The sequence below is a fragment of the Xyrauchen texanus genome, chromosome 8 (genome assembly GCF_025860055.1).
Source record: "Xyrauchen texanus isolate HMW12.3.18 chromosome 8, RBS_HiC_50CHRs, whole genome shotgun sequence".
NCBI lineage: Eukaryota > Metazoa > Chordata > Actinopteri > Cypriniformes > Catostomidae > Xyrauchen > Xyrauchen texanus.
The window spans coordinates 1,040,972-1,064,441 of NC_068283.1; the positions used below are offsets into that span (position 1 = coordinate 1,040,972).

Sequence of the window (23,470 nt, forward strand, 5' to 3'; positions counted from 1 at the left end):
ACTATTCACTGCATACAACTGTCCATCCATCCATCCCAATCAATCCTTCATCCATCGCTTACTACTGTCCATCCATCTGTCCATCCATCCGTCCATCTGTCCATCCATCCGTCCATCCATCCATCCATCCATCCATCCAACTATTCACTGCATACAACTGTCCATCCATCCATCCCAATCAATCCTTCATCCATCGCTTACTACTGTCCATCCATCCATCCGTCCATCCCATCCATCCAAATCAATCCATCATCCATCCATCCATTGTTGTGGTTTCTGCCCACTTTGTGAAAAACTCACTCTCAAAGAAAGTATTTGATTTCAGAAGAATAGACTTTATTGTCAGACCATAAAGCCGAGTTGCCTCCAGAACAACTAACATGTCTTGAGTTTGCACCCTCTTACATAGGTCTCACAAGGCGTGGCTAAAATAACCCTTATCCTGTTTGTATCATGTTTTCAGCAGAAAAAGATCTTTGTGGCCCCAACCAATCTTCTTTATCTTTAAACCAGAAGGCTTCAGTTACATCCTGTGAGCAATTTTCACACTATGTAAAAACACTTTACTAAGAGGGGCCTCATCATTTATCTTCTTTAGCTTCAACAGAAGTAAATAGGAAACATCTGCAAGCCATTTATGTGTGAGTGTCCATGTACGTCCGACATTCCATTCCCAGACATTTTGCTGAGCCACTCACATACACAAAAAACACATATGACCAACAGAAACAATGTATATATTTAACGTAGATATAACTGGCTATATTTACGTTTGATTACACTTCATTAATTTATATTTAACTTGATAAAAATATTCCACATTCCCCCCTTTGTGACTTAGAAGTCACATTTCCACTTTCTTTCCTCTGAGTGCAGTTTCACAATTCAGTCACCTTAGTTATGCTATCTAATGACTAAATTAAGTCACACAGCTTTGCTACAAATGACCAGATTATGCCACCGCACTCCGTTAGAGATCACAGAACCAAACATCTCTACTCAACTTTGATTAAGAATAGAGTAAAAGATTCTGTCCCCATATTCATCCAAGAAATAAAACATACAAAATTGTTTTAAGCATGAGTGTGCAATTGGTTCAGCCTCGCATGTGGATATCACAGTTATGTAGACTACATCAAATATAAAACTAATATTCATTATAATGTCAAAAGTTCTTGCTTGAGTGTAGACATCTTCAACCCAGATACTTTGCGCATCGAAGAGGGTCACCCTTTGGGGAGAGGTTAGGCTAGCACTTACACCCAGGGCGTGGTTCTTCATATCTTCATATCTATATTCATTAGAGAGATCAGTTTCCTCCCATCTTGGTCTTTCTGTCCATCCAGGTTAGTTTGAATTGCATTGGACCATATACATCGATCAAGGTAATCTACTTACTGTTGCTCAAAAAAATGATTTTACCAGTGGTAACACACAACAGAATATTATTCCTTCCACAATGTTGTTATTCCTAACATTATATAAATTTTAGCTAATTGTGCACCCCATTTCTTTATGCAATCTATTTAAATTGCTATAAACAAGTCAAGCCATGTTAATTTTCAGTCATCACCGTGTTTTCTTTTTCCATTCTTCATTTATATTGAAATGTATATGAGTTTAATAAAAGCATGTGTAAAAATAATTGTTCAATCCTAATCCTTCATCATACTAACATTCTCAGGTTTGTTCAATACTTCTTTAATAATTTAGGCACTCGTTTGTATGTAACGGTTCTCGAAATTTTACCCCCAAATGCAATCTTTAATTTATCTTCTACACAGGGTGTGATCCCCTGATAACACAGTGATAGAATGTTTGGTATTTATCACTGTGATAAAATATTTTAATAAAGCGGTTATTAAGACACAGTCGGGTTGAGTGGAACTACTTTTCAAGCAGGTTTCTTCTAGACCTCCTTTTTGATGCTTCTAACCTAAAAGCATACATCCACTTCCTTAAACCCATATTACCCTCCCAGCTTGGGCAGGTTTCCAGGGCGGTGGCGCCCTGTCTTAGGCCGCTCTCATTTTGCCATTGGAGAGTCTTTCCCGTCATTGGGTCACCACCTCTTGCTACTGGTCTGATACCGCTCAGTCCTATCAGCCAATTCTTAATAATTTGGTATCCGTAAACAGATATTTTCTGTTGCTTCAGGAAGTATCACCTGAGAACCGTCACAGTCAATGGAACCATCTACAACTGCTTAAATATGGAGACAGTTCAAAACATGGTTAAATTCACTAAGCATTATTCAAAATTAAACAGTCTATTAAAGCTTAACAAATTAAATAAAATGTAAACATTTTACTCATTTCCAGAACAGTTGTATTTCTGCTCCTTTAGCAAATGTCACAAAAAACCTTGTATAATCATGGGAACTAACATCAGAACAAAACAAATGGTAAATGTTTTTTTTTTTTTTTTTTAACATTAGAGGTTACCAAAGCACTTTACACTGTGTCTCAATCACCCATACACACTCACATTCACCCACCAATGGCGGCAGAGCTGCCATGCAAGGCGCTAGCCTGCCATTGGGAGCAACTTGGGGTTCAGTGTCTTGCCCAAGGACACTTCAGCATGTGGAGTTGTGTGGGCCAGGAATCAAACCATCAACCTTGCGATTGGAAGCTGACCCGCTCTACCACCTGAGCCACAGCCGCCCACAAAACAAAATACAGGGTAGCCTCTGTCAAGCTTCTAGGCAGCTTAATTTAAAACATCACCTTAATGAATAATGGTCTCTAGATAGTTTTGAACCTACATTTATTCTCAGATGAATGTTCAATTAATCTCTTATCTTTAATATAAAACCGTAACTTCAAATTGTCCTCTGAATTGGGAAAACCTTAATTGCCCTTAAAATCTTTAATCATGATAAGGAAAGCGGTTTGAACCTCTCCTTCATATCACTGTATCTAACATTAGTGTCACAACACATCATTTTACATATAAAAGAAAATTAAAAGAAAATTAAACAATTTAAAGATGTGCCTTTAGAGTACACTTCAACATCTGCTGTTGAGGTTCTTGTTTCAAGCAGACAAACAGAGAGTGAGAAAGGGGAGGGGTTCAGAGGGGGACATTGCATCTCATTACAGCAGTTCCTTGTTTTTCATTCTAGAATCTCACAATAATATATTTAAGTTATACTTCAACAGTGAAAAAAGTGATCATTATAAGAATTAATTATATTAACTTCTTTCAAACTTTTCCATTTTAAACCATCTTCAAAAACTTTCAACCTTCTTCTCTTGTTGAGATCCTGACCCCTGATCAGCTGATGGCACTGCTTCCAGCCATGTGCTAAATCTATCTCTCTCATGTCTATATAATACATAACCAAATGCTTAAATGGTTCTTCTGGCACTAACACATGAGCTATGGGTGGTATTATTCCTTTTCTGACATTGTTTTGTGCACAAACTTCACATGTTGACAAAAACTCATCAACCTAAAAATGAAGACCAATATTCTTGTTATTTAATTCTCCTTATCACTGTTATTTAATTCTTTTTATTACTTCCCTCCCTTATGCATTGGTTAAAACCATGCATTAATCTTAGTTGATGCAACCATCTATGCTTCATGAAAACACCATGTATCTTGTGAGTCTTTTTCATTTTTTTTTTCACATAGTATGTTCATATAGACCTGCAATATTTCAATTAATGATTTCTAAAACAACAGCCATCAGATCGTTAATAAACTTTTCCTCTCCTTTTTTAACATTCTCTTTACATTCAATTCAACTTACTTTAGCATTCTGTTCAAGCTGAGCTTTACATTTACAGCCGCTATCTTATCCCTTCTTTTTTCTTTCTGTTGAATAACTCTGTTTTTTCACTCTCTCATGAGAAGCAAGTTCCATTCTATCTAATGAAACAACCAAAATCACCTTTATAAACTAACAGAAAAGTAAATGTTTAAACTGAATATGGTATAAAAGAGGCACAACTGAAATTCATCAAATCTCTTCAGAAAATACATTAAATCCTTTTACTTTCTCATGACTCTCATCTTTTAAATCCTAAAGTTAACATAATTTAACAATACCATTTTTCAGTTATTATTCTCTTATATTCATCAGCATTTCCTGATAAATGATTTAGTTAAATATTAGAGACAAACATCATTGTCCAAAAACTGTATGCCTCTAAAGTGATACTTTCATAGATTTATCTTAAAATGGAAATATTTACACTAGAAAAAGATACTCTATCAACTCTTTGTAACACCCACTACCCTTTTTCTTTAAAGTGAGGGTACGCTCTGGAAAATTTAGGCGAGTACCAATCCAATAGGTAACTCTTACTGTGCCATACATTTGTAATATTTGCTCTTTAAATCAATAACTCAGTGATTAGATGCTGGATTTAAATTTAGACCCTCAGAACAATTTTGACATGGGTATTGAACCCATGGATGGCAGTTAGAAAGTCAAACATCCAATTAGTCATATATGACTGAAATCAACTTATCCAGAGAAATTTGAATCCACAATTGAAATGTCAATTCAGTAATGATTACCAGCATTCATGATAGTGTGAGGGCAAATCAGATAATAGCCCACATCTTTCAGTCTTTTTCCCTCTGACTTCCTCCTGCAGTGTTAGCCGCTTCAATAAATCATTTGGCCAGGTCATCTACAATGGTGAGAGACTAGTTGCAGAATGATTTAGTGAACAACATACACATAATGATGACATTATGAAATTATTTATGATATTCAATTTAATATCAAAGTTTCCCATGGGTTTCACCTGCTACCAATGACCAATTTTTTATTAGCATTTTCAATTATTTTTATAATTAAATATATCACATATTTGGACTTTATTTCAATTTTATCTGGCATGATTAGTCACAGACCAAATCCAAGAAAAAACTTCTCTAAGCAAATTTGAAAAGTAGAGAACATGAAATGATCTAAATCATTCTTAAATTTATTTTCTTTAATTCTAGTCTCAGTGACAGCTTTCAGTGTACCCATGATCAACCAATGCCTACACTGTATATATAAAACAAGAAATAAAAAGAAAAATATCTAATCTTAAAAGAATCTGCTATCTATCTTTTCTAAATTCGGGACGTCCCTTTGTTTGAGTGGAGACATCAAGAAAGACGATATTTTTTAATGCAGAGAATTAACCCCTCCTGCTCACTCTCCTTACAGAGTTTCAAAGGTCTCCCTCAATCTCTCCATTCAGACATTCGCTAACAAAAATAATAAACGCTATCTGTCTTATTTTTGTTGGTTGATCAAGTTTACACCGATAAAGCTGCACTCACCTGTAAATTGTTCTCCAGACATATTAAAACAAATCAAAAACAAAACATAAAATCATGGGTTTTTACATTTTGATGTCAAGACATTATAATGTTTAATTTAATATTGTCAAAAATTGTGTTTTCTCATAAATTTGAATAGACTGCACTTAAACAGACACATGAATGTGAAGTTTTTCTCATTTAAGATTTACTTTTCATACTCCAGTTACAAACTCCTTTTTAATTTCTCTTTCCCATTATCTTGAAATGTTGGCATTTCCATTGTGGTTTTCTGGTATACGTATACTGCTTACCAGCATACATGAATGCAAATACGTGTCTACTTCCTTCCACCACCGGAACACTGAAAAAGGCAGAGCATAAATCAATCACAGTAAAGTATTTGTCATCAAGAGGGACATTTGTCAGCAGCGTGTGCAGATTTGGAACATCAGCTGGCCAATTTTGAACTATATCATTGATTGCTCGTAAATCATGAACAAGGCGCCATTTAGATTTGTTTGTTTTGATCACAGGAAATATTGGAGTATTACAGTAACTGTTAGTTTCCATTAATACTCCTGATTTTACTAGACCATCTATAGTGTCTTTTATGCCTGTTTCAGCCTCAGGCCGCAAAGGGTACTGTGATTTTCTTTGAGAAGTGCACCTAGCTTAAGTTGTATTCTTATTGGACTGGCTGAATTTACCAGTCCTACATCTGTGTCATGCTGACCATAACTTATTTGGTACCTGACGCTCCAATTCTTTAAATAGTTCAGCATCAATGGTCTCTATCAATTTGTTTGTTGGCATCATCTGCTTTTGAATATTTTTTATTGATGACTACTTCCTGAGGAGTACCCATCAATGGAGTCCCACACAACATTTTCATGTAATTTTCTGTCAGCAGAATGGAAATTTAATGGATTTACTGTTGTTTCCCATTGGCTCTGTTTAGCTTTTTTAATCATTGGCCACCAATATTTTGCAATACAATTCTTCCCTACATATAAGGATACATATGGATCAGAATTCTATTACATTAAACCAATTTTTACAAATTAATTCTCAGTTATACTCAAAGCTGCTCCCTGTTTAACTATTATGATGTATACATTTCTTTAATTATTTTATGTGGCAGGTTTTTCTCACTTTTTCTGAACTCTCTTTTTTCCTTTGGTCTGACTTACAGTCTTGTTTGTCTTTCTTTTTCTAACTCCACATGTCCCTCCATCTGCATTTCTCCTAGAACCTCTACAGTTCCCTTGAGTATTGGGAACTGACCTTCTGAGGGCACATATAGAGGTGATTTGACAAGTACCTCATTTACTTATCTCTTTTTCAGCATCCTTCAGTATTTTCCTAGCCTGTCTTATATTTTTCAGATAATTTTCTCCTTCTGCTTTGAACAATGCTAGCACTTCTCTCTCCCTTTCTCTTTTTTCCTCTCTCTTTTTTTTTTACTCTTATCTTTAGTTTTGTAGTTTTTTATCAATGTTTCCATTTCCTCTCACAAGGATACATCAAATGTCCCTTCCTTTGGCCATTTTGTCATCAAATCTTTGGTTCTTTTTTGCCATTTGTTTGAGAGTTTATCTAGAAGTTCTTTACACAATGGATATTTTAATCCTAATATGTCCACAGCAGTGGCTGCCATAATTATACCTTATGTATTATGACAACACTTATCTTTAATACAACCTTTGTTTAACATCCACTTACTTAGTTGAATTTAGTTTATTGCAAAACACTGGAGTCAAAGTTTTTTTTTTTTTTTTCAGATAATGTAATTTCCCAAATGAAATTCAAGTACTATATTATTTTAATATTCTTACTTGTCTCTATGAAATGAACTTATAACCACAGTTATATCACTTAACCGTATGTATGTTTTTGTAAATGATTCAACGTAAATGATTTTGTATGAAGTTAAATACTTGTCTTTGCTTCAGTCAGGTTAGGAGTTATGACCAGTCAACAATTGCTTTTTCTCAGTTGATCTAATCTTACACCAGGCTTCCTGTGTTTCCTGAATAGAACAGCCCATGACTAAATCTTGTTCTGCCAACCAACAGTTAATTTTTCTCTTCCATGCACATTTTTACAGCCATGTTGTCTTACAGTTTTTATTATTTTCCCTATTGTTAATTTACACTGTATTACTCTTTTGCTTCTAGGTTCAAAATTATTGATGGAAGATTGAAAATAGGTCTAAATAGATTTTCTTTGCTATAATTTGCATATATTCTCTTCGTTAGTTTTGCATTAAAGACTGAGTTTTTCTATCTGGATTAAAAAATGTTGCAACTTTGTAAATTTGTCAAACAACCAACAAAGCCAAGATTTCTGTTAACCAAGGAAATTCCTTTCCAAAGTGTCATGAGACAGGCTTTCATTCCCAACATCCATTCAACATATAATAGACAAATCTTCTTTATTAGACAACATGTACTCCATTTATCCTGTCCCTTTTATTTTTTAGGGCTCATATAACATCCACTCTGTGTTCCTTATATTGTTTAAAGATTCATCAGACATCTCAATTCCTGTATTGGGCTTATATTTGTACTCAGTCATACACTTCCATACACACACTTTAAAACACAGACTCTCATACATTCACAACCACAGAAATGTCACACTTAGTACACACACAAGGCCTTTATAAACACAGAGCTCACAATAACACAAAATAATTCTAGAACGCAGCTATTCTACCACTCTTCTTGAGTGACCTGCACCTGCAGGATTTATACACATACACTCTTCTTGAGTGACCCGTTCCTACAGGGTTTATACACACACACACACACACACACACACACACACACACACACACACACACTCTTCTTGAGTGACCTGCACCTGCAGGATTTATACACATACACTCTTCTTGAGTGACCTGTTCCTACAGGGTTTATACACACACACTCTTCTTGAGTGACCTGCACCTGCAGGATTTATACACACACACTCTTCTTGAGTGACCCGTTCCTACAGGGTTTATACACACACACTCTTCTTGAGTGACCTGCACCTGCAGGATTTATACACATACACTCTTCTTGAGTGACCCGTTCCTACAGGGTTTATACACACACACTCTTCTTGAGTGACCTGCACCTGCAGGATTTATACACATACACTCTTCTTGAGTGACCCGTTCCTACAGGGTTTATACACACACACTCTTCTTGAGTGACCTGCACCTGCAGGATTTATACACACACACTCTTCTTGAGTGACCCGTTCCTACAGGATTTATACACACACACAAACACTTTCAATTCCTCAACCTATGTGGAATATATATATATATTTTTAACTGTTATCCATCAAGGCCCACTTAACAGTAGAACATAGATCATTGCATGCAATTATTTCTTCTGGAATCAAAAACCCTCTATTTATTTTATTTTCCTTATTTAAATTTGGAAGAGCTTTTAGAGTGTTCTTACCACCACAGGTAAACTGACAAGCAACACAAAATTAATAAGCAAATTGCTTACCTTTTTTCGGTGGCCACCGTTTATTGTGTTGCCTGGCCAGTCAACGTGCTGCTGTGGTCACTCTGCCCTGTTCCGTCCCATCTGGGGTGCCATTTGTTGTGGTTTCTGCCCACTTTGTGAAAAACTCACTCTCAAAGAAAGTATTTGATTTCAGAAGAATAGACTTTATTGTCAGACCATAAAGCCGAGTTGCCTCCAGAACAACTAACATGTCTTGAGTTTGCACCCTCTTACATAGGTCTCACAAGGCGTGGCTAAAATAACCCTTATCCTGTTTGTATCATGTTTTCAGCAGAAAAAGATCTTTGTGGCCCCAACCAATCTTCTTTATCTTTAAACCAGAAGGCTTCAGTTACATCCTGTGAGCAATTTTCACACTATGTAAAAACACTTTACTAAGAGGGGCCTCATCATTTATCTTCTTTAGCTTCAACAGAAGTAAATAGGAAACATCTGCAAGCCATTTATGTGTGAGTGTCCATGTACGTCCGACATTCCATTCCCAGACATTTTGCTGAGCCACTCACATACACAAAAAACACATATGACCAACAGAAACAATGTATATATTTAACGTAGATATAACTGGCTATATTTACGTTTGATTACACTTCATTAATTTATATTTAACTTGATAAAAATATTCCACACCATCCATCCATCCATCCCAATCAATCCATCATCCATCGCTTACTACTGTCCATCCATTCATCCATTCATCCATCCACAGCATACAGCATACAGTCCATCCATCTATCCGTACACCCGTCCTGTTGTTCAGCATGGCGAGGAAGACACCTGGTCATATTCAGGGCACTTGAGCAGTGCGGGGTAGCTGGCGTTCATTTGCAGCGAGGCATCACTGGATATGTCTGAGGGGCTGCGTATGCGCGTCCAGGCATCAGGATGTAGGAACTGACCCGAGTGATCCGAGCAGTTGCTGAGGCGCGGGTGGTAAAAGGTGGGATGAGGTTGATACATCTCCTCTGCTGTGTAACGCTTCATGAACAGGTACACAGACATCACACCTGCACTCTGAACATACAGCAAAGGAAAACTAGTGCATTTCATAAAAGAAACACCAGTGCTTGGGCAGAAAAACAACAGTAGTAAGGTTAACAATAGTGTTAAGGGTTCAATAAATATATTAGGAAAGTTGTAAACACAAATGTGCCCAGTTATAGACAGTGGGATATACAGTAAATTGATTGAGATCACCCAATTATGGTTAATTTTTCATTAATAAACCATGCAAACCACATTTGTTAACCCAAATCACTCAAGGTGATTGCAGAATTCATTAAAGAAATGTGTGAGGAAAATAAAATAAACAGAAAAATGAAGCATTTCACTAGAAAAAAAACATGAAGAAACATAAGGCAAAATATATAGCAGTTATGGTGATAGAGAGACAGATAGCTGTTTACCTCAGTGAGCAGGAAGGAGATGGCAGCAAATGCAAAGGACCAGCCGTACTTATAACTGAAATACACCTCATTACTCTTAGTCCGATTCAACATCTCATCATTGATACTGGAGATGTAGAGAACCAAACCCACCACCAGAGACAGACCTGAGTGATGGAGAAATATCAGTCTCCCTCATGAAAAACATCACATACATTAGAATGAACCAGGAGGAAGAATACCTGACAGTATGAAGAAGATTCCAGAGATGAAGGCCAGTATGGTGTGGTGAGGCCGAATGTGTCCGATATTACTGAGCACAAAACCAATGAACATGAAGAACAAACTGACCAGCGGGAACGGTGTCGCCGAGCGGATCATCTCTGAAAATACACATCACAAAGGGAAAAAGAGCTTTTGATTTGATATAATACAGAAAAAACTAAATAGTTATGTTTGCTTCACATAAACAAGGTTCACTGTATAATGTACTCAAATGTACACTTATTGATCTCAATATTTTCAGCCTTTTGATGACATTTGATTTATGTTGTCATTATTTATGTATTTACACTGAAATGGCTTAAAAGGGTGTCAATAAGGGGAACCAAAATTTCAACCAGACACAAGTTGGTAATACTGTATGTTGCTACAGTATGTTTCTAATACTGTAATTTGGTAATATTCTAAGTTGCTAATACTGCAGTATGTTGCTAATAAACTAACTAGCTAATACTGTAATTTGCTAATTCTTTGTTACTAATATTCTAAGTTGTTAATACTGTGTACATTGCCAATAAAGTATGTTGCTAATACTAGAAAACACTGTAAATTGCTAATGTTGCTAATATGCTAAGTTGTTAATACTGTACATTATGCATTGGTAATACAGTAATGTGCTAATTCTTTATGTTGCTAATATTGTTGTTAGCCTACTGGACTACTGAACTACGGAGCTGATTGAGATGCACCCTAGCTAATACTTTGTGTTGCTAATACTGTACATTGCTAATACTGTAATTTGCTAATATTGTGCAGTTAATTGCTTACACTATACAATGCCATAAGTTGCTAATACGGTACATTGTTAACACTGTAAGTTGCTAATACTTTTCATTGCTAATACTATACAGAAAATTGCTAACACTGTACAATGACATAGCTATGTTGCTAGTATTTTACATTGCTAATAGGCTACTGGCTAATACTGTAAGTTGCTAATACATTGCTAATACTGGCTAAATAAGGATTACAACTACCATAAATATGTAAGATTGTGCTTCATGAATCAGAAGACTGCTGTAGTTCTTATTTATACATTTTTAGGCATTTCTAATGTTCAGCAATTAGTGCTTGATTCATGTTTGAGGTACAACTCAACTTGAGGTATGTACGTTTTAAAACAAAATATGAAAATCTCTTCTAGAAATATTAACCACAGGCCTAAGTATTTTACAAAATTATGGTTTGAAAACTTATCTTCTAGGTTTTAGGACTAGCCAACTGAACAGCTCTATTTGTGTGGCATGTTTTAGTGACTGTTAATGAAGTTCTGCCCATGAATAGCATTTCAAATCAGTCTTGTTTGATTCAACTGGATATTAGACCAAGATTTTGCAAAACCGTTTGAGTATTTACAATGATTTGACTTCACAGGTGTAAAATCACTTACTCAGTACACTGATGGTGGATTCACTGGTCAGCTGAACACTCATGGGCATCACATACTCGATCGTGAAACAACGGCCCGTCTCCTCACCTGACACAGAGACAGACCACAGGAGAGTACATTGAGTTCTCAGTTACGTTTATTTTACATACAGTATCAGGTTTATTTTGGATATTTCTCAACAAAATTACTTAGGATTAATAAATAATATAGACAAATGAGGCAACTGTTGAAACACAGTAGAGCAGTGTAGGCTACAGTATATCGAGTACAGATCAAATGAATGCATTGCTCAGATCATTTGGTCTTGGAAGAATTTGATGAGAAATTATAATGTAGATCTCTGATTGTCTGAGACATTGTTTAGATTTACAACTCTAGAGGAGACACATGTGAGATTACTGGGGCCTTTAACAAAGGAGAAAAGTGTGACAAAAAAGAATAATCAAAGGAAAGTTCCGGGATCAGTGCAAATGAAGCTGTAGACAGAATTGTAAAAACAAACTTGTATTTCTGTTAAAGGTGCTTATATTAATTCTTTTGTACAAAAATTGTTATGTATTTTACAGTTCTGAAGAACATCCCGTTTATTACATTGTTACCAATGAAATAAATAAATGTACATCAAATATTGATTTGAGTTGAAATCATGCTGTTATGTGAGAAGAGACCGCGGAATCTCTAAAAACAGTTCTGTTCAGAGTTCTGTTGTTGTTATTACAAGATTACTTGCCAAATACTGTAAATAAATTAATTAAAATTGATTTGAGTAGAATTTTTTATATTAGCTTACTAGAGATCACATAGTGACATGAGAAGTCAGAAAGGTGATTCAGAATACCCGGCGAAACATCACATTATCCAAGGATGTGCATTCATTATTCAGAAATATTTGACTGCTGGATGTCATTATTGACCAATAAGAGTATTCCAGAGAGTCATGTAAGTTACAGTTTTTCAAACTTTACACTAGTGGCAATTACTGTAAAATTACCCAGCTTCCTCTAAAATTCCAAAAGAAATCCAGCAATGATGAGTTTAATTTATGTCCTAATAATCTAATTCAATTACCGTAATTTCCGGACTATAAGCCGCAACTTTTTTCCCACGCTTTGAACCTCGCGGCTTACACAATGACGCGGCTAATATATGGATTTTTCCCGCTTTCAAATTTTATAAAAAAAATAAATAAAAAAACATTCTGTGACGTGCTCAGTTTTTGGCGCGTGAAGCTTTCATTAGACCAATGAAATTGCCGAACGAGTTAAGGTCAAAACAACTTTTTTGTTTACTGTTTAGATTAAATCGAAGCGCTCAAACTTCCCATCATTCTGATTACGGTAGTCATTTTGTCACCCTCACCATGGCAAAGACATGGAGAAATGCATATGATGCTGCTTTCAAGTTGAAGGCGATTGATCTGGCTGTTGGAAAAGGAAACAGAGCTGCTGCACGGGAGCTTGGTCTTAATGAGTCGATGATAAGACGTTGGAAACAGCAGCGTGAGGAATTGACTCAGTGCAAAAGACAACTAAATCTGAGGCTATTCAACTCCGACAATCGAAGGAGATGACTTCAGTGGTTTCAGTGCACAGGACGAGGAAGATAGTGACCAATGACTTTCTTGGTAGGCTACTGTTTACTGCAAATGTTTTATTACAAGCCTTGTGTGGCAGCGGGGGCGTGGTCAAGCGCCCGTCCGGGAGAGAAAAGCTGTAAGGGCGCTTACACCTGCGCTAAATTATGTCTAACACCGGTCTCAGAAAATCGGAGCTGACTGGTTGTGTATGCAGCAAGCTGTGAGTCACACACTGTTCCTCCCATCTCTGAGCAATTGCTGTTGGATCTACGGTGCATATCAGCGGCTTTCTCCTTCTCTGCACGGCAGTGCAGCTTTGCTCCTGGGCGCTTCGACAGTGCAGTTAAGAGTTATTTCTCTAAAAGAGTTATTGATGGCTCATGTTCTCATCTCGTCGCTCCTTCTTTCCATGGGATTGTGCACGACCCAGCTGGTGATGGAGGCGATTTAGGGATGGCAGCGGACGCGAACCACCCTGCCCCCGACACGCTCGTTGACTTCTGTCCGGGCTCGAGGTTTGATCCTAACGTGCTGCAGGAACTGCAATCAGCGACCGACCTCGCCCTCAGGGCCACGAAGGTCACAGCGCGGTCACTCGGGCAGGCGATGGCCACTCTCGTGGTTAAGGAACAACAACTGTGGCTGAACATGGTCGAGATGCACGAAGTGGACAAAACACACTTCCTCGACGCACCTGTCTCCCAGTTTGGCCTTTTTGGCGACACTGTAGAGGACTTCGCCCAGCAGTTCTCAGCGGTGAAAAAGCAGAAGAAACACACAGCTTCGCCTCAACTCAGGCCCAGCTCTCAGCCCCAGCATCGAGCACCCCGCAGGTGGCGCACGCCCCCGTCTCACGAACCCCTTCGAGGACCCGGAAGGCTCCCAAGCGTTCCTGAGACAGACAACCCAGGGACCAAGATGTTTGCTCCGGAGTTGGTAAGCAGACCACTCCATCCCCCGGGCTGGGAGGATAATTTTCAGTTGAGTTAACTTACTTTGCAGCACCCCCTTCGGGCTGCGGTACCCACATTCTCAATAAAAGAGCAATTCCCTTTGTCTCTGGGTCACCTGGCCCGCAAATGCCATTCTCACGGCACTCTGCCTTAACAGTCCCGTTACATTGGACGCAGACCTCTCGCCTCTAGCCCCACCTGGACGTCTCCGTAGAACCTCCTCCTCAGTCACTAACCCGCCCCCCGCCGGGTGTGCGGAGCAAGGTAAGTGCTTCGAGTCATTTCTCAGCATCTGACTCGGATACACAATTCACTTTGCCAGGCCCCTGTCCCCCTTCACGAGCCCCCGCATTTCCACAGTACACGGCGAACATGCCATGTCCCTGCATGCGGAAATCGCGACCATTTTGCTCAAAGACGCGATAGAGTCTGTCCCTCCAATCAAGATGAAGAAGGGTCTCTACAGCCCTTACTTCATCATACCCAAGAAAGGCGGCGGCTTACGACCGATCTTGGACTTGCACGTTTTCAACCGGGCTTTGCACAAACTCCTGTTCAAAATACTCATCCAAAGACACATTCTAACTTGCGTCCGGCATCTAGATTGGTTCTCAGCAGTAGACCCGAAGGACGCGTTCTTCCACGTATTGCCTCGACATCGACCCTTTCTACGGTTTGCATCCCTCCTGTCTGGGGGACTGCCTATTGGCCCACTTGGACTTGGTTCTCGGATCTCATACTCCTCACGATAGCCCCTCCCTGGCAATCCCCCTGAGGAAGGACCTTCTTTCTCAGGGACGGGGCACGCTCTGGCATCCGCACCCAGACCTCTGGAACCTCCATGTCTGGCCCTTGGTTGGGATGCGGAAGATCTACCTGATCTACCACCTGCTGTCGTAGACACGATCAACCAAGCCAGAGCCCCTTCTACCAGGCAACTTTACGCCCTGAAGTGGCGCATGTTCGCAAATTGGTGTTCCCGCTGTCCCCCTCCACCTTGAAGGTCTATGTAGCTGCTATCGCGGCCCACCACGACACAGTAGACAGCAAGTCTTTGGGTAAGACTTCCCAGCTGACCCTCCCGGCTGAGCCTGTTCCCCTCCTGGGATCTCTCAGTGGTCCTCTTGGGCCTTCAAGCCACTAGAATCAGTCAGGCTCAGGGCCCTCTCCTTCAAGACAGCTCTCCCGATCGCGCTTGCTTCCTTCAAAAGGGTTGAGGACCTGCAAGCGTTCTCTGTCAGCGACACCTGCCTGGAGTTCGGTCCGGCAGGCACTCACGTGATCCTAAGACCGTGACCGGGCTACATGCCCAAGATTCCTACCACTCCCTTTAGGGACCAGGTAGTGAACCAGCAAGCGCTGCACCGGGAGGAGCCCCTTCGTTGCTGTGCCCAGCCCCTTTGGTATGTGCTTTGTGTATCTACCTGGACCGCATGCAGAGCTTTAGATATTCTGAGCAGCTCTTTGTCTGCTTTGGTGGACAGTGGAAAGGGAATGCTGTCTCCAAAGAGAGGATTTCCATTACGCCTATCGCACCTAGCTGTACCTCCCCCCCCCCCCTGCGGGTCCGAGCACACTCAACAAGAAGTGTTATGTCCTCTTGGGCACTGGCCAGGGGCACTTCAATAGCAGGCATATGCAGAGCAGCGGATTGGGCAGCACCCAATGCCTTTGCGAGATTTTACACTCTCAGGGTTGAGTCGGTTTCGTTCCGTGTTTTCTCAGGTCTGAGCCGGTAGAACTCGGTACACGCTGACAAACTGACCAGGTGGACCGCTTGCACATAGCACCCTTTCCCTCCGCTGAGGTAATACAGTGTGCCTTTACCCCAGGAGATCTCATGATCTTGGCTCCCTGGATGACTCCTCCCTAGTCAGCTGAGGAATTCGCCGACCAAGACCAATGCGGTTACTCAATTTACCCTGTACTGGAATAGGTGCTCCACAGGACGGGCTCCCACGTGGACTTTTCCCCCTGTGCGTATTTTCTTGCGAGCGGACCCGCGTCTCCCTTGGGCAGTCCTCACAGATCTCCAGTTGCGGTGAGACAACCATGCCTTGGCTTTCTGGGAGTACAAGAGCATCATGAGCACTATTTACACTGGAAACTTTACTGGATAGTTTTCTGATAGTTTACTGGACAATGAGCTTTCAATCAGTGTATTCTTATCCCGTCTGGAAGCCTGGCTTCTATAAATGATGATTGGTTGAGCTCTAAAATTAGTGGGACTTTGCAGCAAACAGCCAATATTTGAAATGATGATGTATGTGATTAACAGTGTATGAAATATAAAAGCACCACTGACACTGTTGAGCACAGATTTTTCGGCGACTCGGAGATACACTTGCATTCTAACATAAGCTATTTGTTTAAGATTTCAGAATTGGATAGATTGACTTTGTTGCAAGTTTTGTGCTTAATTAATTATTTTTATTTATAAATATACCCATTTGTGTAGCAGTTTGTGTAGCTTTTGGAAGCAACATTGCAGATACCAAATACAAAGGTTTGTGCTTTGCTTGTTCCGCCACTGCTTTACATAGTCATGACTGGAGTTGAATTCAGTAAGCACTTTAATTACACTAATCTTCAGCTAACACATACAGTATAATGTTGTGTAGTACTATCAAAACAGTTTGTATTTCAACTACGGCTATCGATTTAATGAGTAAATTTATTGAAGTAAATTATATAAAAAAAACAGCGCATTACAAAATATTACCTCCTGAGCCATATAGAAATTCCAGAATAAGGATTTTTCCTACCATCGGAGCAATTCAAGCTTGAAGTACTGCCTTCATATTTTTTTTCTTCACAATCAGCAGGGGGCAGTCTGCACAGATCAGCACCTGATCTCGCCACCCACACAGAGTGGGTAATACAAAATTATACTTTTACACAGGACATATTTTTGTGTTCGAAGACAGCTGGACAGAGAACAATAGAATACAGGGGTATCGGGAAGTTTCAGTCTACATTTATCTTGTCCTAAAATGTCTTAATATCTGGCCTTTATTGTGCAAAATGGCTAGAAGCTGAGACGCAACCAAAGTGAGATGCTCCAAAAGCATTTTTTTTGATGCATCATATTAATTTAATTTCAAATGTATATTTATTGACAGCCTTGTTAACGTTAATCCTGATGCACTGCCTTGCTCCATAGCCTTTCTCATTGCTTTTGTACCGTAGAGCAACAGAGATATTAATGGAAAAGTTCACCCAAAAATGAAAATTCTCTCATAATTTACTCACCCTCATGCCATCCCAGATGTGTCAGACTTTCTTTCTTTTGCTGAACAGAAAAAAAGTTTTTTAGAAGAATATCTCAGCTGTGTAGGTCCTCAAAATGTAAGTGAATGGTAATGAATGTTCAGCAGACCTTACACATCAGAGTACATATTACACATCTATTCCTTTAAAGTGATCTGGTATTTTCCTTTGAATTACACTCTCATTTTGTCTTTTCAGAAGCAGAGTTTGCATTGCAGTGAGTGTCACGGTATGTTAGCAAGAAGAAGGACCAAAGCGCAGGAATGAGTGAAATAAATTATATTTATTAAAACAACAGAAAGGGCTGTCAGACTGAGGTCGTGACAGTGAGACCTACAGATCATGATGTCAGCATTACACTTTCTACAACACATTTACACACTATCACTCCCACAGAAACACAACACTCTCACAGTAAATAAGAAATAGTCTTGGACCTCAGAACGTGTTCGGTGTTTAAATGCAGAAGTGTAATCATGGTCCACAAGCCCGTCCCTGTGCAGCTGCAATGACGGCTCACATCTGCTCATGTCACGCTCTGTTTTACAGGCTGGATTTGGATCAAACCCGGTCCAAGCACTCACCCACATCTTCACACATAGCGCATTCCTTTACAGAGGCTGAAGTGTGTGTGTGTGTGGGGGGTTTGTTTGACAATTCAGAAGAGTGTGAGCTCAACGTGTCATTTAAAATATAACAAGACATCCAACCTCACATGGCTAAACCTTCTCAATACAGCAGAAGACAGAGACATCATTAAACACATCCAGGAAATATTGCTCCCTAACAACTATTGCCATGACAACGTCATGGGAGGAGATGAGAGACTCCGCGATACGGTGGAAACCTCTGTAATCAGTCCAGAATGCCTGACCAGCCTGAAATAATGGCAGAAAACCAATAAACCTTTTTACTGTGTGAAGTCTATTGGAATGAACTCAGTTGACTGGCAGAAGACACGTTTAGAATAGTGACATAAGGCACTTTCTAATGATAGGGTAAAAAAATAGGGTTTGAGCTTTTTTTTACAATAATAAAGTATTACAAGATTAAACTATAGTGAGCTTTTTTATTTTACATGTATTTTTTATAAGGCTTTGGAGTTTTGTATACCCTATCACCAAAATGATTTACATATCTGAATTCAGTCTAAAACCATGACTATGTGATTCATTTTCAATATTTATTATTCTAGCAATAAATATTTAATAAACATTAAATATTAACTCTAATATATTAAATTGAATTAAAGAAATAACAAAAAAATATGTATGGCAGAACGGGTAACAGGGTTGCAGATATAATGCCCGAATACTTCATACAAAATTGAAGAATGAATGGGTGTGATGTCATTTTGAAAGTTCACATGGAGACATTTGTAAAGAACATGTCTTGTGAATTTTTTTGGTTTAATAAATCTGAAAAGAGAGTCAAATCTATTCAAAAATACTCTTTAGTGCCCATTCACGCTGTTGTTTGATATGCTGCTTCACTCATGTGTTGCCTGCAGCCAACAGCCATTCAAACATCTGCCCAAAGTTAGATATTCTATTTATTTATCATAAATTACAATAATAAAATGTAATCGCCGCATATTATGGTCATGTGTAGTGTGTTAGCGCATTAGAACTATGAATTCAGAGTGTAAACAAGACAAATTACACATTATCTATTACATATATATGACTTTATATCAAGTAGTTAATACACCTTTTTTACTGATCTCTTGTGAATTCTGCTCATAGAATGAGGCATGAAGTCATTTGAATTGATGATACATTTTAATGTCAAATAAGTTGATGCATGCAGTCTTGAGCGTCCTAATATTGAAATGCTCCTCTAAACGCCTCCTCCAGCGGCTTGGCAGGTGTCTGAATGTTCACAAACAGTATGTTGTTGCTCAGCTGTTCTACTTTTGGCTCTGAGCAAAGAACTTCGACGTGAGTAAAATGGGGCCTTTAGACGACACTGTAAAAAAAATATTGTCAGGTAACCTAAAAAAATTAACTGTATTTAAGTCAAACATTTGAATTAATCTGACGAAAGTAACATGACAATTTAGGTTGCATCAACAAAGGTCATTTTTCTGGGTTAGATCAAGTAGGAATAGATCCTTGAGCTAACAATTGCAGGTTACCACATTTTTCAGGGTAAATTAAGCTTTCACATAGTATGGATGAGCTAGTTTGGCATCATATGTTTCTTCATAGTAATGTTAAACTAAGATTTCCCATTAAAGAAAACATATTTGTTTGATCACTTTTCTTGCAATACATTTGGTGCATGGTTGAATTTTACACTAAATGGACTGATATTTACTTTTCCCCCTTCATGCTATACAAGGGTCATAAAATTGTGTCACCCATGAATTAAATGCTTTATTTTGAACATGAACTTCAAATGATATCTATAAACTGGACAGATTGTGTATTAAGGTGCTCAACACAGGCAGTTTCACCCCTGTTCACACAGACGTCACGATTCACATCATCATGGAGGAAACGTCCACAGCGAGTCTGATGATGTAATGTGTGAATATAAACACAGGGGAACTTGACAATTACAAATAATTAAAAGTGAAAATCTCTCTTTTCCCCACAACACAAAACCTCACAGGTTTTTAGCATCTCTAGCAATCATCACCACATTTTTAAGACAGTGTGTCAAGACAAGACCCCTGCACACTGCTGTTTAGCTCTTTATGAACAGTTGAGGGTTTGTCGGCCTGTAGAGCTGGAGTTGTGCTTACTGCCCCCTGCTGACTGAGACTTTCAAAAACATGGGCTACTGGTTGGGATTGACAACCATATTTCCTTACGTCTCGAAATTTCCCGTTCATACAACAGCGTACAGTTGCTGTTCGAATGTGCTCTGTATGAAGGAACAACCGAAGTCACAACTGTATTCTGACAGCTGTAACCATAGTGACGTTGGCTAAAAGATGATGACAACCATAACACTGGCATGTCTTATCACAATAGCGACGTAACACTCTCACATTAAATGAAATGACAGACAACAAGTTGTTCAATACGGTTCCGTTCACACCACACAGGTTTGTCGAGAATGTGTTTGTGAAAATTTGCGAGTGTCAGTTCGGTTATAGAATTTCGATTGTCACATCCGTAAATAACCGAACTTTGTGTGAACGTAAACATATAAGCCCTTAAACAGATCTGACAACTTGAATTAGCACGTTAAACAGACAGCCTAAATGAAAGGTAACAATGTAACATAAAATTTTACTCTGTTTTAAGAGAAAAGCAACAATAACCTAGTTTCCATCCAATTTTCACACTGTTTTATTATTTATTATTAGTGAAAATGCGTAAAACATTTTCTTTAGAAATTTGCCATTCAAATAGCCTTGTCGATAAAAATGGTGTGCATGATGAATAACACTTAAAATAACACTTTGTCGAATAAGTTTTGGTTTATTGCAAAAGAAATCTGCCCTTAAGACGTTTCTATACAGAAATGTGTGTATATCGCTAATTGTGTACCTTTCACCTTTTCACAGGTTGCCACCGGTTCCAACCCGAAAGCTAATCTTCATGGTCCTGTTCAAGCTGACAACCTGCACCAACTGTAGTGGGGGAAGCTTTCAGTCTACGACTACATTAATCCGGATACATTTGAAAATGGTCCACACTAACATTTTCAAGCATTTTCCAAAAGTTGCTCGTCCACACTGAAACGTATGAAAATGCTTAAATCATGTTACTGCGCATGCGGAAAATCCCCGTTGCATGTTTGGTCTGAAAAGCAATTGTCCTCGTGTTCCGTCGCCAGACACCAATTCCGAGTAAACTTCCCTTCGCCTTCGAAGGAACGCAATGTGATGGTTGTACAAAGTAACATTTATTTTACAATGCTATCAAAGGGAGTATCAAGTACAACAGCGCCGCTATAACATGGGCCGCCATCTTGATTGTTTTGGTTGGATAGATCACATGACTGCGTCAAATAACAACATATACATAATCATTTTCAGATATATCTGTTTTCAAAGACCACACTACAACGCGAAAACGGCGTTTTCAAATTTATCCACTTTGGAGTGCGTTTTCAAAAAAACATTTTTGCGGACAAAAATGCCATCTCAGTGTGGATGGAAGGCCAAAGTGGAGAAAAAAAGATGCATTTTCATACAAAAACATATTAGGGTACGTTTACACGACAACGATGTACTAAAAACTGAAAAGTTTTTCCTTTGCGTTTTTGAAAAGTTTTGCATTCACACGGATCCACGAAAACAATTAAACACGCTGTATTACGCATGCCAGGCGATGTCGATGTCACTTCGTAAAGAAAAAGTACATGCCTGTGCAGATAAGCATTCTTCCACAGAGCGGTGAATACAAACAATGAAGATGGTGAAAGCATCGAGCAATTTGTCTGGAAGGAGGATGAGGTTGCTTTATTACTACAAGTCTTGCAGTCTGCCATTGTAGTTTTGAATGTCTCGTGCGTTGTATTGAAGTACTCGCACGCATGCCAATAGACAGAACACGTAATATGCGTGCACATGACGTCATCGTTTACACGGAGACGATAGTGGCACTGTTTTCAAAAACGTGTACTTTGAAACCCGTTTTCAAAAGTTTGCGTTTTCAGGCCCCAAAACGCTACTGTCGTGCAAACGAACAGCCAAAACGCATAAAAAGTTTTCCTTAAAGTAACCGGCACCTTAGTGCAAACCATCCATCGATGTGTATATGCTGTGTGCACAGCAATTAAAGAATAAATGATGCAGTGTAATATCAGGGATACATATGATACATTCCTGATATTCAATAGAGTATTTTGAACAATCATCTAAAGCATCACCATCACAACTGCATTATGTCCTGCATATTTCTCCAGCAACCCAGATAGCAATAAGTCGGCGGGCCGCTGGCGGTGCTCCGGCGGCAGTAGAAGCGGCAGAATGGCGATATCGCAAACACGTTTGACGGTGCACCGCCGGCGGCAGCCCAGCCGCCTTCCTACCGCCTTCGTTCCGCGGCCGGCCCGCTGGCCATCCGCCGTTCCGCTGCCGTTATATCGAAGGCGGACCTTCCACGGAGCGTCGGAGGCAAACTCTTTTTTCGAGCGATCTGCCGCCGCTTATTGTATATACACTCACCTAAAGGATTATTAGGAACACCATACTAATACTGTGTTTGACCCCCTTTCGCCTTCAGAACTGCCTTAATTCTACGTGGCATTGATTCAACAAGGTGCTGAAAGCATTCTTTAGAAATGTTGGCCCATATTGATAGGATAGCATCTTGCAGTTGATGGAGATTTGTGGGATGCACATCCAGGGAACGAAGCTCCCGTTCCACCACATCCCAAAGATGCTCAATTGGGTTGAGATCTGGTGACTGTGGGGGCCATTTTAGTACAGTGAACTCATTGTCATGTTCAAGAAACCAATTTGAAATGATTCGAGCTTTGTGACATGGTGCATTATTCTGCTGGAAGTAGCCATCAGAGGATGGGTACATGGTGGCCATAAAGGGATGGACATGGTCAGAAACAATGCTCAGGTAGGCTGTGGCATTTAAACGATGCCCAATTGGCACTAAGGGGCCTAAAGTGTGCCAAGACAACATCCCCCACACCATTACACCACCACCACCAGCCTGCACAGTGGTAACAAGGCATGATGGATCCATGTTCTCATTCTGTTTACGCCAAATTCTGACTCTACCATCTGAATGTCTCAACAGAAATCGAGACTCATCAGACCAGGCAACATTTTTCCAGTCTTCAACTGTCCAATTTTGGTGAGCTCTTGCAAATTGTAGCCTCTTTTTCCT

The 23,470-nt window shown here is 39.3% G+C and overlaps 1 protein-coding gene across 2 annotated transcripts in view; it reads right to left on the minus strand.

The window, feature by feature from the left end:
* Window positions 1-7,121: 7,121 nt before the first annotated feature.
* The window catches only part of LOC127647475 (voltage-dependent calcium channel gamma-5 subunit-like), a 28,299-nt gene continuing 11,950 nt past the window's right edge, over window positions 7,122-23,470 (minus strand). The window contains exons 4-8 of one of the 2 annotated variants that reach the window (XR_007971065.1): window positions 11,865-11,951; window positions 10,435-10,575; window positions 10,214-10,359; window positions 8,266-9,821; window positions 7,122-8,179 (exon numbers count right to left, since the gene is read on the minus strand). Coding sequence is in view for 1 of the 2 variants with exons in the window: in XM_052131739.1 (XP_051987699.1) it covers window positions 9,564-9,821; window positions 10,214-10,359; window positions 10,435-10,575; window positions 11,865-11,951 (632 nt within the window). In the remaining variant the exon portion in view is untranslated. Of the gene's footprint in view, window positions 9,822-10,213; window positions 10,360-10,434; window positions 10,576-11,864; window positions 11,952-23,470 lie in introns of both variants that reach the window. The other variant, XM_052131739.1, reaches the window with a different exon arrangement.